The sequence below is a fragment of the Miniopterus natalensis genome, chromosome 3 (genome assembly GCF_054644295.1).
Source record: "Miniopterus natalensis isolate mMinNat1 chromosome 3, mMinNat1.hap1, whole genome shotgun sequence".
Lineage (NCBI taxonomy): Eukaryota > Metazoa > Chordata > Mammalia > Chiroptera > Miniopteridae > Miniopterus > Miniopterus natalensis.
In genome coordinates this window covers 51802357-51815958 of record NC_142083.1, presented here as the reverse complement: position 1 = coordinate 51815958, position 13602 = coordinate 51802357, and the positions used below count along the sequence as shown (strand labels likewise).

The following is a 13602-nucleotide window of genomic DNA, read 5'->3' as shown; positions in this document are numbered from 1 at the left end:
CCATTTTCCCCCCGCCGCGGCTCCCTGCGGCCGGAGCGCCCTAGCTTCCTACTCGGAGAGCTGAAGCGGCCCTGCCGACTGAGCATGCCCAGCGCGGCCGCCGAGGGCTGCTGGGGAGATGCAGCGAGGGGCGGCGCCGCTCCGCCGCTGCGCGCCCGCCGTTCCGGGTTTTCGCGACAGCTGCAGAAAGAGCCGGGGAGGCGAGAGGGGAAAAGCGCCGCACCGCCCGGAGCCAATTCCTGAGAGGGGAGGTGGGGGAGCGAGTTCGAGCTGGGGGCGGGCCCATGGGCGGGGATGCGAGGAGCCACGCCCCCGGGAGGCCGGCCGCACCCCCTTCTCCCCGGCCAGGCAACGTTCAGTCAGTCACTCAGCAGACCCTGCACCGTCCTAGGCGCCGAGAACTCCGCACCGCGGCAGAAGACGGCCGTTGCTTGTGGGGCGGACGTTCCAGAAACAGACTACAAACACACACGGAAAATACACGAGGCTGAAACAGCCGCCCCGGTGAGCATTAAATCGCGGTGATGTGTTAGTGAGTCGCTAATTCCGACGGCGTGGTGAAGTGAAGCCTCGATGGGAGGTGCCGAGACCTGAAGGCAGAGCAGGAGCCTGCCGGCGAAGGTCACTCTCCGGACGGCGAAGCTCCGGTTTCCCAGCACGGGGAGCGGCTCCCGGGAGCTCGCGACGCCGAGACTCGAAGACGCTGTGGGCCGCCCCGGCGAGCTGCCCGCCCACGGCGGAGCGGTCCCGAGAGGCCGGACCCGGGAGGCGGAGGAGAGGGCGGGGACCCGGGGCTAGCGTCCGGGGGCTAGCGGTTCCGGGCGCGGCCTCTACGGGCAGGCGAGTCGCAAAACCCGGCGCTGGATCTTTCGGGACTGCGGTCGCCGCAGAATGTGGCCAGGAGGCCTGCGAGGGCCGAGCTCTAAATCAACACCTGCGGCTCGCGGGGTGCCGCGACCGGAGCCCGCCGCCAGGCCGGGCGGAGCTAGAGCGGGGCGGCGGAAGCTTCGCCGGTCACCCCTGCGCCGCGGCACACCCGCCTTTGTCTCCAGCCCCTTGCTGCCATTGTTTCAGTTGTCAAATCCGGCTGTCTTGGCGAACCTTGGGTCTGGAGCAACTAGGGGCTCCGGGAGGCTCGTCGGGGCCCGGCTCCCTCATCCCTTCCTCGGTGTGGCTCACCCGGCGGAGGCCGCGACCCTTCCATTCCGCTGCCACCGCCTCCTTCCTCTCCCTCCTCTCTTCCCGCATCCGCGGCCCCTGCAGCAACTTGGCTTAGGCTGTGCCTCACTGCGCCAGCCAACTGTCACAAGCTGCTCAGCGGCTGTCAACAGCGGGGCGCAGGGCGCCGGGTGCAAACGCAAACAGCCTGGGTAAACAGGGACGACCGGGTGTCGTTCGCCCCGCACGGGAATTAGAAATTAGACTTCAAAGAAGTAAAATCGACGTGCAATACTGTATATTACGTGTCAGTTACATTAAATCACGCACTTCCCACTCCACTTTAAAACCTGCAATGGATAACAACTGCAGGTAGAAGAGCGAAACTCTTGACCTAACTCTGGGGCCTCCTGTCTCCTACACGTGCTCACTGCTTTGGCCACAAAGGGTTTCTTTCAGTTCCTAGAAGTAGCCAAGTTCCATCCAGCGTGTTCCTTGTGCAAGAATTGTTTTTCCGCCTGGTACTTTGCCTGCTGGTTCCTTGTCATTTAGGTCCCAACTCAAATGTCACCTCTGCAGAGAGCCCTTCCCTGATGACACAATTGAAAATAAGCACAAACATCGTCTACTGCTTAATTTTCTTAGAGCACTCATACTAACTAAAACAATGTTTTTGTTTGTTGCTTTGTTATTATCAGCCTCTCTCTCAAGAACAAAAGCTACGTGAAGACAGATGTGGTCATTATCGTTTTAAGGGTTGTGTTCCTAATCCTCAGATAATTGCAATAAATAATTTTCGAATTAATGTGGGAATGGATGCAATGGTATTTAGAGTTCTAGTTCACTTGCAGTGCTGAACACCCTTCCAGAGAACATCTCTGTATTGAATGGTGTGTTTGTGATCAGTAGAGGGAAGGTGTCTTTATCATAATATACCTCAAAGCTGCTCTCTCCCCATTGTTAAATAAAGATAATCAGAGCCCTTAGCTGCCCCCTCACCCCCACCCAAGGGAACTTAACCGAAAATAAGAAGTGAACCATAGCCAGTGCATCGGTGTTCAGATATTATATAGTATATGCAGGGCCAGATTTTGTTAAAAGTACCCCACACATTGTATTGCTTAGATAAGAGGCTCTTCCCTATATTTTAGGTGGTGTCATGTCCCTTTGGAGTTATTTTTGCAACCAAAGTACTTAGTATCAGAGATATTTAAAACTCCACAGCTTGTTAAATCCCCTCACCTCACCTGTGAGAGTCTATCATGCTTTTTAGTGTGGAACACAATTTCACAAGTTCACTATGAAGCCCATTATGTTCCAGCCTTTACCTCCTCCTATTCTCCCACACAGAACTTCCTCTTTAGTTTCAGGGCATATATTTTAAATTATTACGAAGTTACTACTCATTATCAAAGGCAATAGTGTGACATTATCTACTGTACCCACTTACTATTTTGGAATCCATGCTTTCTACCATTTCAGATTTGAAAACTAAATAATAATAATAATAATAAATGGAGGGCTAAGTATAATATAATAAATAGCATTAAAAAAAATGAGCTCCCTGGATAACAAACAGCATTTATTTATAAAGTAGCAAAAAACTTGCTAATCGATGAGTATAAGAACTTTTTTCCCCCCCTCAAAATAAAGCATGTGGTACACCACGGATCAGTTAATGCAAGCCTCAATTTAACAGATGAGGTAACTGAAGTCCAGAAAGTTTGGAGGGTTTACTCACAGCCCAGTGGCAGACATGGGCTGGAACTCAGGTTGTTTGTGTTCTAAGGCAGAGCACTGAAATTTGCTGTTGCTTCCCTATTTCCACAGGGAAGTTAGGGTCAATGACAATAATCTGTAAAAGGGATATGGCATAAAGAGAAATACAGCTAACTTCAAGCTACTAGAAAGCTATTCCATTAATTAATTGATATTCCAATTAATTTATTGATATTTCATGTCAACTTTGGGTTTAGCATTATTAGTCATTCTAATTATTTTGAAATAAGCAATAACAATACATTAATTCAGTGTACACATTTGAAAATATTTGTTCAGGAGTCTTAAACAAACGGAGGATGCTGTTTGCTGCCAGGACAAGATAATCACTATAAAGTTTCCAGCTACTCCAGACTCTACTCAGCCATCCCAAGTACCAAAAGAGTCAACATCTCCTTACCCATGTAACCCATTTGCAGCACACATGCTTTGCATCGATTAGTGATGTTTGAAGTTGTACCAAATTAAGCAAAGTTTAGAGCACACACAAAAAGCAGAATAATTATCCAACAGAATTCTTGCATAGCTTAGACATTAGCAAAAAGATTCAGCCAAATAAAGTGAAAGGTTATGAGGAAAGAACAGTTATATAGCAGTTCAGATGCTTTGGAATACAAAAGCAAAATGCTGATAAACTAGTTTAAACAATAAGGAAATTTATCATCTCACATAACAAGTCCAGAGATAAGGCAATCTCCAGGCACAGGTCCCCAACCTCATTAAGAACTCAACTTCTCACTCTGTCCACCCTGTGGGCAATTTTCTGAAAGGCTGAGTACCCTCCGGTCAAAAAGACTGCATTAAGGGAGGAAGAAGGAACATTTTTTCTGGTATCTCTTCCTTAAGAGTGAGGAAACTTTTCTCAGAAATGCCCCACTAGAATTCTCTTCAGGTTTTATTTGCCAAAACTGTATTTTGTACATTTCTAAGCAAATCACTGGAAATGAAAACAGAGTTACCATGATCAGTTTCTTAGACAAAGCAATTTAGGAGTGCTGAGTTTAGAATCAGTTTCCTTATTTCATACTGGGGAGGAGGGAAGCCTTGGACAAAATCATTTTGCTTATTCAGAAAGATAAAAGGGAGCTAAGCAAACAAAATGTCAGGTAGGCAATCTAAATGTTCACTAAAGGTTATAAACACTGATATATTTTGATAATATTTTTAAACCCTAAGACACTGTACAATTAAAATAGAGCCCAATTCAATGTAATTTTTCATACAATTGATCAATATAACTAGGATTCTAAACCAAGAAATTATATATTATTAAACCTTGAACTTTGACCTGAAAGTAACTACTAACCTGGAAAAATAAATCTTAGGCAGTTGCATTAATTTGCTAGGGCTGCTGTAAAAAACTATCACCATCTGAGTGGCTTTAACAACAGAAAATTTTTGTCTCATAGTTCTGGAAGCTAGAAGGTCAAGATCAAGGTGTCAGCAGGGCTTTCCCTCTGGGTATATGTCCCAGACTTCTCTCCTGGCTTCTAGTAATTCCTTGGCTTGTGGCAGCATAACTTCAGTCTTCACCTGGAATTCTCCCTATGTGCATGTCTGTGTTCATATTTCCCTCCTAATAAGAATACTGGTCGGGTTGGATCAGGGGCCCACCCTACTCCAGTATGACCTCATCTTAACTAATCACATCTGTAACAACCCTTTTTCCAAATGAGGTCCTATTCTGAGGTGCTGGGGGTTACAGCTTCAACATATAAATTTTGGGTAGACATGATTAAAACTCATCATAATAGCAACTTTCTAGAAGAAATAAGGTCAAAGATAAGTATCAAGAAATATTTGATTTTCACAGATAACATCAAGAAGTGAAAAAAACAACCCACAGAATGGCAGAAGATATTTGCAAATCACTTACCTTACAAGAGGTTTGTATCTAGAATATATGAAGTTCTCTTACAACTCAATAATAAAAGACAAATAATCCAATTAAAATGAGCAAATGTTCAGAAGAGACATTTCTCCAAACAACATATAAATGGCCAATAAACACATGAAAAAATGTTCAATATCATTAGCCATGAGGGAAATGTAAATCAAAACCACTTCACTGAGGTACCACTTCACTGTATGGCTAGGCACAGGCATAGGATGGCTAGAATAAAAAAAAGCCAGAGACTAATAAATGTTGGCAAAGATGCAGAGAAATTGGAACCTTAATGCACTGCTGGTGGGAATATAAAAAGGTGCAGCTGTGCTGGAAAATAGTCTGGCAGTTCCTCCAAAGGCTAAACATCGAGTTGCTGTACGATCCAGCAATTCTACTCCTATGTATATACCAAAAGAATTAAAAATTTCTGTCCACACAAAAACTTGTACATGAATGGTCATAGCAGCACTATTCATAATAGCCAAAAATTACAAACAACACAGTGTTCATCAAAGAAGCCAGTTACAGAAGACCATATATTGCATTATTCCATTTATATGAAATGTCCAGACTATGCAAATCTATAGAGACAGAAAGATTAGTGGATGCCTAGGACTGAGGGAGGGAGGAATGGGAAGTGACTGCTAAGGTGATGAAAATGTTTTAAAATTGACCATAATGATAGGTGCATAACTCTGTGAATATGCTAAAAACAATTGCCTCTGTGACTGGGCAAGTTGTTTAACCTCCCTGGGTTTTATTTTTTCTTTAATAAACTAAGGACAAGTACCCCTTCTTAGGATTATTGTGGGGATAAGATGAATGAACACACTGAAGATGCTTTGAACAGAGACTGACAGAAAATAAGCACTAAAAATGTATTTGCTATTACTTTTAAATGTGAATTGTGAAACTTTGATGCCATGTAGATCGCCTGCCAAAAAGTTTAGATTCACAAAGTATAATGCAAGAGCAAACAAATTTATATAATGCTGACATATTTCAACCTGGTAGTTTAAAATAATGATGTCCTGAGAAAACCAAGTTTTTGGTGTAGAGTGGATGGATGTCTAAGCCCTGTGTCATATGGGGTCTAGCTGGGCCAGAAAGCAGCAGGGAAGGTGGGCCCTGCTCCAGCCATAAAAACCAATCATAGTCCCTCTTGCATAAAAGTCAGAAGATATAAAAGACATTTTTAGAAATGATATCTAGCTGGAATTGTTGATGTTTACACTCCTGCAGATACTGATTCAGTTTTCATTTTCCTTTATTTCTTACAGTTATGCTGAAATAGAGCCTGTCTAAGGTTCATTCCTGTAAAATGTGTCCTTCGGGTTTTTGTTTGTTTTTGAGCATGAGAAGGTACTATAATATTTATGCAGAAAATTACATTTGACTGTGACTCTTGGCTGCCTCTAGGCTGACTCAGATGCTCTTTTCCTCCCTCTGGCTGATAGCTGCCAGCACAGGCTGTCAGTCAGCAACATTTGTGACGTGCCCACGTGTGCAGAGCACCAAAGAAAACGAAAAACAAAGTAAGAGCTGAAGTTTTGCTTTAAGGCACTCACAATACATGGGGCCAGTCAGGACAAGCACACGGGATGTATACATAATGCTTAAGACATGCCACAGAAGCCTACAATCACGTTCTAGCAGGACCAGCCAGAGGCAAAATTCCCAAATAGGCTTATCTCCCAGTTCTCCTAGGTCCCATTTTTTATTTTCCTCCCTCATTTCGAAATGCTTCACACAGTCAACAAATACTTGTCAAATGCCCCCTGTATACAACACCCTAGGATAAGTGACAGATTCTACCCTCCAGAGCTTCCTACCCAACCAGTACTTTCTGGGGTGTTGCCCTCATTCCAGAATGTACCCCTCCCCCACCCCAATCCTCTTTCCCAGCTTCAGGGTCCTTTCTCCTTAGGGCCCTTTTCTAAGCCAGCTGTAAAGAAATAAGTATTAATTTTTTTTTAAAGTCACAATAAAGCATGACTAATGAGTTATAATTTGATATTTTAACTTTTTTAGCCCAAAAGAATGAATCTGTAATGATAACATGGTAGAAGAAAAGGCAACTGGATAAGGAGAGAGGTATTTTGCAACAAAATCTATGAGGTTTTCTTTTTCAGACAGCACTTTTTAAATTTGGATTTGCAAAGCCAACAGTGCAGGTATTATTTCTTTCTAGGTCCTCAAGAGATGGAGGAGCCGACAGTATACTCTCTTTGGTCTTAAAATACAAACAGCTAGGCTTCCCAAAGAAACAGTTATCTGAAACTAGAAGAACAATATGCTTTTCCTATTTTCCTATTTTCTAAAATATAGAACTTTTGTAAAAAATATATAACATTTATTTATTTTGAAGACTTTTCAATTGATTTGTTGAGAGAGAGGAAGTAGAGAGAAAAGCACTGATGTGAAGAACACCCCATACTGGGGACTGAGCCCACAACCCTGGCATGTGCCCTGACTGAGAACTGAGCCGCAGCTTCTCGGTGACGATGCCCAACCAACTGAGCCACCCCAGCCAGGGCTGGAACATTACTTTTAAAACAGTGTTTTGATCAGTAGCAACATGACTAGTATCTACATAGAGATAAGGCACCACTTAGAACAAAAATAAACAAATACAAATCTTGAAGTGCTTGCCATCCTCTCTCATTAACCAAGTTATTCATTGTTACTTGAGTGACCCAGATTTAGTCCCTGAGCGTGAGCTGAATGAACTCGCCCAAGATAAAAGGCCCGGCTCCTGCGGAGTCTATCTGGTTCACACAGTTCATGCGGAGTAGTTGTTTCAGACCTGACCTTTTCGTCGATCCTTGTCACTCCCTGTTTACCCCTTATCAGCCCCAAAGTTCTGTTTGTCCTTTTCAGATTCCTGCCTTTAGTCTTTGGGTCTACATCTGGAGGTATGAACAGGAAGAAAATAAAATTATATGCGACGCCTTATGCCGTGGAGACAATTATTTCTCTTTTAGAAAAAGTTCCCCCACCCGCATCCCACGTCTTTCCATATTTGAATTTTTAGAATGTTCTATCTTTTCTCAACTCCAACTCAACATATTAGAAATTAATGAGAATTTTCAAACTCAGTTTACTAGAAAACAGTGTTCAAGGGGAATAAGGTTTCGAAACTTAATGTCCTTTGTATTTTCTGTCTTAGACAATTCACTCTGCCTACTTTAAAATGAGGTTTGTAATGATAGCAGAGGTATTGTTTGGATGACTAAAGGGACTTGCCCGGTTGTATTAACATGGGTACGCCTTCCAGCAGCATGAACCTGAAATGTTGTATTACAAAAAGAACTATGGCATAGCTTAACAGATGGAGGCATGAACTCTGAAGTGTGGGAAATCATGTGTCTAAATACCTAAAGATGAGATTTAATGAGTCATGTACTGAGAATAGAAAACTGCTTTTTTTTTTTTTTTTTTTTTACTTTATCTGGAAGCATGGTAGAGGATGAAGACTTTTGGGAAAAGAAGAAAAAATTGGTAAAAGATCTTGAAGTTATAGTTGCAAAATAAAGTTTGCAGAGTGACTGAGACATAGAAATGTTTTTCTGTTTTCTTAGCAAAGTCTACATTTCTCAGACTTTCTAAACCATTTCTCCCTATGAATATTGGAAAATTTTCTTGATTTAAGTTCTGAATGACTGTTTATACCACTGGCTTCCCAAGTATGATACAGTGTGAGGCATCTCACAACCTCATTTAAGAGAAATCAATACTACACGAAACTACAGCAAACAAATTTCCATACTAAGGAGCCTCATATGTAAAAGTGTTAGGCATGTGCATATTGGAAAATAAATTATTATGGCATCTGAGAATATGTTAGACTAGGTACCCTGGATGACCTTCTTGCTAAAAATATCTAAAAATGTGGAATAAAGTATATTTTTAAATTGTTTTAATGCACTGATGTCCTGGAAAGTTAGTAAGGAATACTCATGGATGAAAAATGAAGTGAAAGCAGGAACCCTGAGGGGTAAGCAGAAGGCTGAAATCCATGTTCACCTTGAGGGCATCTGAAGCTTCAGTTTTTATGCCTTTGAGAGTGGAGGGGACAGATGATAAAACCGGGGCCTGCCCAAGTTGGGAAACATAATAGGAAGCAAAATTCAAGTATAGTTTATTTATAAAAGACTCATCTGACACTTAAAAATACAGAAATATTCAAAATATCAGGAAACAAAAAGATTTATCAAGCAGATACCAATCAGAAGAAACTAGTGGCATAGCTATGTAAACATCAAGTATTAGAAGATATAACAGATTAACATTTGGTACTGACAAGTACAGTTTCCTTATGCAAAAGTATGTATAATTCTAGAGGGATATCGCTAAGGTGTTATATAGACCTTGGAAGAATTCTGACCAGTTCAGACCTATAGTGAAGGATGCTTCAAAGAGTCCAAGAAATGATTTGAAAATAAACTTAACAAAATATGTATTGAGTCATGTCCATGGCCCATCCAAACTGTATTCTGTCTCTGACTGAGAAAGGTCTATAGACTTGATGATATCTCTCCAAAGGAATTGGATAACATCCCTCAACTGACCCACCCTCCATCCCAATACCCCAGCTTCCCTTAACAATCCAGATAAATTAATCATTGGTGTACTGATTCATATCTTTCTGGAACTTATACTTTCATACTGATTCATATGTGGGATTATGAATTTATTAAATTTACTGCCTGTATTTACCTCATTCAAACAATTAAGAGAAGCATTTAGAAAAGCATTTCAGAGATCAAGAGGACCCTTAAAATATGAAGAAGTGCAAAGTATCATTATAAATTATGATGGTACATTTCAATATTTACATTAAAATGCAATTTAACCCAAATATATACAATATAATCTAATTCTACAACTTTCAAAAGATTTATTAAAGATGCAACAATGTTTAGATTAAAGAGGTTTGGTCTTTCCTGTACCTCTGTGACTACAGATTTTACTTCATTTGGAGATGATCTTAAAATGCTATCCTTGGGGCTCTTTATGAGTGTGAGGCCCAAGCCAAGAGGCCATCCTGGCCTCCTTGATAAGCCCTGGCTTCTAGCTTCTAATAATATGAGATTTGGTGACAGAGTCTCTGTTTTCCTGATATTTGCTTCATATTTGATTCAGAATTTCCATAAATGGTAATAAACTATTCAGGCTGACTTGAAGGAGGGGAGAGTGGGAGACAGTCAGATGTAAATGAAAGATTTCTTTTATGGATTGGCTGTTTCCTTGGAGGTCAGACTGGCTGGGCAAACTCCAGGATACTAAGCAAGGTTAAAAAGCAGCAAAGTAGCCTAACCAGTGTTGCTCAGTGGTTGAGCATTGACCTATGATCCAGGAGATCACTGTTCGATTCTCCGTAGGGGAAAATGCCCTAGTTGGGGCTTGATCACCAGTGGGAGGCATGCAATGACTCTCATCATTGATGTTTCTCTCTCTCCTTCTCTCCCTTCCTCTCTCTGAAATCAGTAAAGACATATCTTTTAAAAAAATAAAATAAAAAGTAAAAAAATAAAAAGCAGCAAAGTAGCAAAAAAGTGGCACAATGTGAGGTAATGTAGATAGTTTGTGTCGCAGCTAAACTATTACAGCTAAATCTATATGTCTATATCTCCACATATCTTTATTACTCAGAAAGTTTACTTTTAAATAGACTACTGAACTGGCCTTACCCCACCTCCAACATCATACATCGGTCTGCTAGAGACTATAACTTAGATCAGGCAACTGCTCTGACTGATTTCTTGATTAGACAAAATATCTGGAACTCTGACTTGAGCTTTGCCAATTTTATGCAGATGTAACCTGCATCTGATGTGCTCTTTCTATTGACCATTTAAGTCCTAACCAGTAGCCAAGTCCTTAGAGTGGGAAGATTCTTCTCCAGCCACTTAATATTTTTGGATATGGTTTCCAGAACTGTCTGAAAAATATCCAGATGTGATCCTTGGGCTTTAAGAGATTCAAAGAACAGTTTCACCTGAAAAATAACCAAGCAAAGAATTACTGACATGGTTCAAAAACACTTTCTCTTCCAAAGGGTTTCAAAACAGCTTGCAAATTACACAAACACAGGTGCAAGCATTTCTCTGCCAACCTCAAAAGGTTATTTTCTTCTTCTCTTCTTTTTTTTTTGCATAATTATTATTTCACTTTATCTTCAAACAATGAATTAAGCAAGACAGGAATGGTAAATCCTCATCTTACAAGTGAGCGCACTGTGAGTGAAGAAGTTGCAATTAGGCCAACTCATACAGTTTGTAGGGAGCCGATTTAAGTTCTAGAATTCTGAATTTGCTCAAAGTGTAAATAAATTCAAGATTTACTGTGGAAAGACGATGTAAAACACTAGAATGCTTAAAAAAAGACAAGTAGAATCACCAACAGTAGGAGTTGTTTTAAAAAGCTTTAAGAACTCTTTCAAATTTCAATATAATCATTCATGATGAGACAGTATGAACAAAATAACACAAAGGGACTCATCTCTCAAGGGTAATTTTCACTTTGAATGTGATGTATTTTTAAAGGTTCTAGTCCTTTGCCTTCTGTTTGCTTGCTTCTTGACATTGAAGAAATAACTTATTTTCTTTTAATAAAATGAGAACTTCAAACCAGATTGCACTTGTTTACTTTCAATTCCACCACTTGACCATTTATTTTTAAATTGTTAGCAACAGAGTCACGAACCTCTTGCAACTCATCCTTGAAAGAAAAGTGGGACGTTGTGCCAGAGATGATCATTCTCACAGCATATGAGCCCAAGTCAAATCTGAAAATATAAAGGAATTTAAGTGATAAAAATACTGGCCTTATGTTTATTATGTCATATGTTTTTTAAATGTATAACAGTAATAGCTAGATGATAAGCTTGTGTATGACAATAGGTGGTATTAATTACCATAAGAGTAACTGATTTCCACTCAGTAAGATCCCAGAGCTATGAAATTTATCAAATTTGACCATAAAATTAAAATGTAGATACAGCTCTCCTGACCACTGTGGCTCAGTTGGTTGGAGGGCCATCCTCAATGCCGAAAGGTCTCGGGTTTGACTCCCAGTCAGGGTACATACCCAGGTTGCCAGTTCCCCAGTTGGGGGCATATGTGGGAGGTAACTGATCAATGTTTCACTTTCACATCGATGTTTCTCTCTCTCTCTCAAATCAATTAAAAAAAAATTCTAAATGTAGATAAAGCTATTTTAGGAAATATGACTACCATATTAAGCAATGTTTATATTTAAATTTATGTTTAAAGCAGAATTCTCTACATTTTTAAATTATGCACCCCATCAGAAAAGGTTTTTAGACCAATAACTTCCCAAACTACATTTTTATTTATGAACAATATGCATAAATAGGTAAAAAAATAAAATTTAAATAGCATAATAAATAATATATGTGGTAATATTTTCTTCTTGCACTCAGTGTTTTATTGTACACACTTCCCCATCCCATTTTGGAGACCACTGTGTTTAACCTCTGCATTTATTAGGGCAATGTTACTTGGTTGAGCTCTCATTTGCAGCCACAGACTGCATCCTTCACCCCAGTGTCTTATATAGAGAATTTGTACCATAGGTCAAAGGGATTCATGTTCAAAAGCAGCGCAGGGGGGATACATCTAAGAAATGGTTCCAAGTGTAGGCTCTGCACATGGTCAGGCAAGAGGATAATTTCCAGTTACAAAGGGAATCTACAGTGTTGCAGAAAAAATCTGATCATTTCAGGAGGTAACTGATAGTCTCATGCAAACAACTGAACCAATGGTTCCAGTAGGGTTTTTAAGGAAACTTTATCCCCAGCAGTCTCTGTTTGGTTTCAGGTGTATGTCAACCCCTTGAAGGTCTGGGACAGGGGTGGAAAATGTGTTTTTTTGCTGACATAAAGCTGCCTGTGAGGACTCCGAGTCTTTTATGGCTAAGAAATGAGAGGTAAGAGGAACTGGGAATAACTGAGTTAGAGATGCTAACCGACACTAAAATATACAGAGAAAATTCCACAGCTCTCTCACCGAGGGTATTTTCCATAGAGTATTTCATAAGTGAATTTTAGATTTGGATGAGGAAGTGGCTGAGCATCTTAGCAGGGGGTTTGTTCTGAGAGAAAGCAATGACATCCTGTCCATTCCAATGAAATTTAATCATTATTGGGTTCACCCCTACCCCACACCCCACACCCCACGCCCTGCACCCCTGGGATATGTTAGGCTCAGGAGTATACTAGAGTGAGCTCTAGTTCTCCCCAAAGTTGAAACCCTAGAATAGACACAGAAACAATTCAATTTTGGAGGAGGTCTCCTATAATACTTGTAATCAGATTTCTTTCAGCCACATTATATTCCCTGCTGTGTCACCTTTACAGGTAAACTGAGGGTAGGGATTACCTCTCATCAAAATTCCAGAACAAAAAGCAAGCCAAATATGTTTGATGCACTATATATAGCTTCACTGAAGTCCTCTGGGCTGGTGAGACAGCCAGGAGTTGGGAGATGAGGTTGATGACTGGATTTAACTCAACTAGTACTTGCTCCCAGCAATTCTTTGCCTGGGACGAATAAGAGAGATCTGTTTCCCATTCCCCTCTGCTCATTCCTCTCCCTTACACTTGGACAGAGTAATTTGTGTAGTTAGTTTTAAAATCAATAGACTTCATTCAACCATTTGGGTGAAATGGTATCATTTACATGCTTTGGGGGACACCTGATTACAATTGATGTTAGGCAACTGAGACAGCTGGGTGGAAGAACACACAATGG

At 40.8% G+C, this 13602-nt stretch overlaps 1 protein-coding gene across 2 annotated transcripts in view; it reads right to left on the bottom strand.

Annotated features, from left to right (window-relative positions):
* Nucleotides 1–8949: 8949 nt before the first annotated feature.
* The window catches only part of ERAP2 (endoplasmic reticulum aminopeptidase 2), a 37795-nt gene continuing 33142 nt past the window's right edge, over nucleotides 8950–13602 (bottom strand). For both annotated transcript variants that reach the window (XM_016216189.2, XM_016216190.2), the window contains exons 18-19: nucleotides 11534–11615; nucleotides 8950–10826 (exon numbers count right to left, since the gene is read on the bottom strand). In XM_016216189.2, coding sequence (XP_016071675.2) covers nucleotides 10683–10826; nucleotides 11534–11615 — 226 coding nt within the window. In that variant the 3' untranslated portion in view covers nucleotides 8950–10682. The remainder of the gene's footprint in view (nucleotides 10827–11533; nucleotides 11616–13602) is intronic.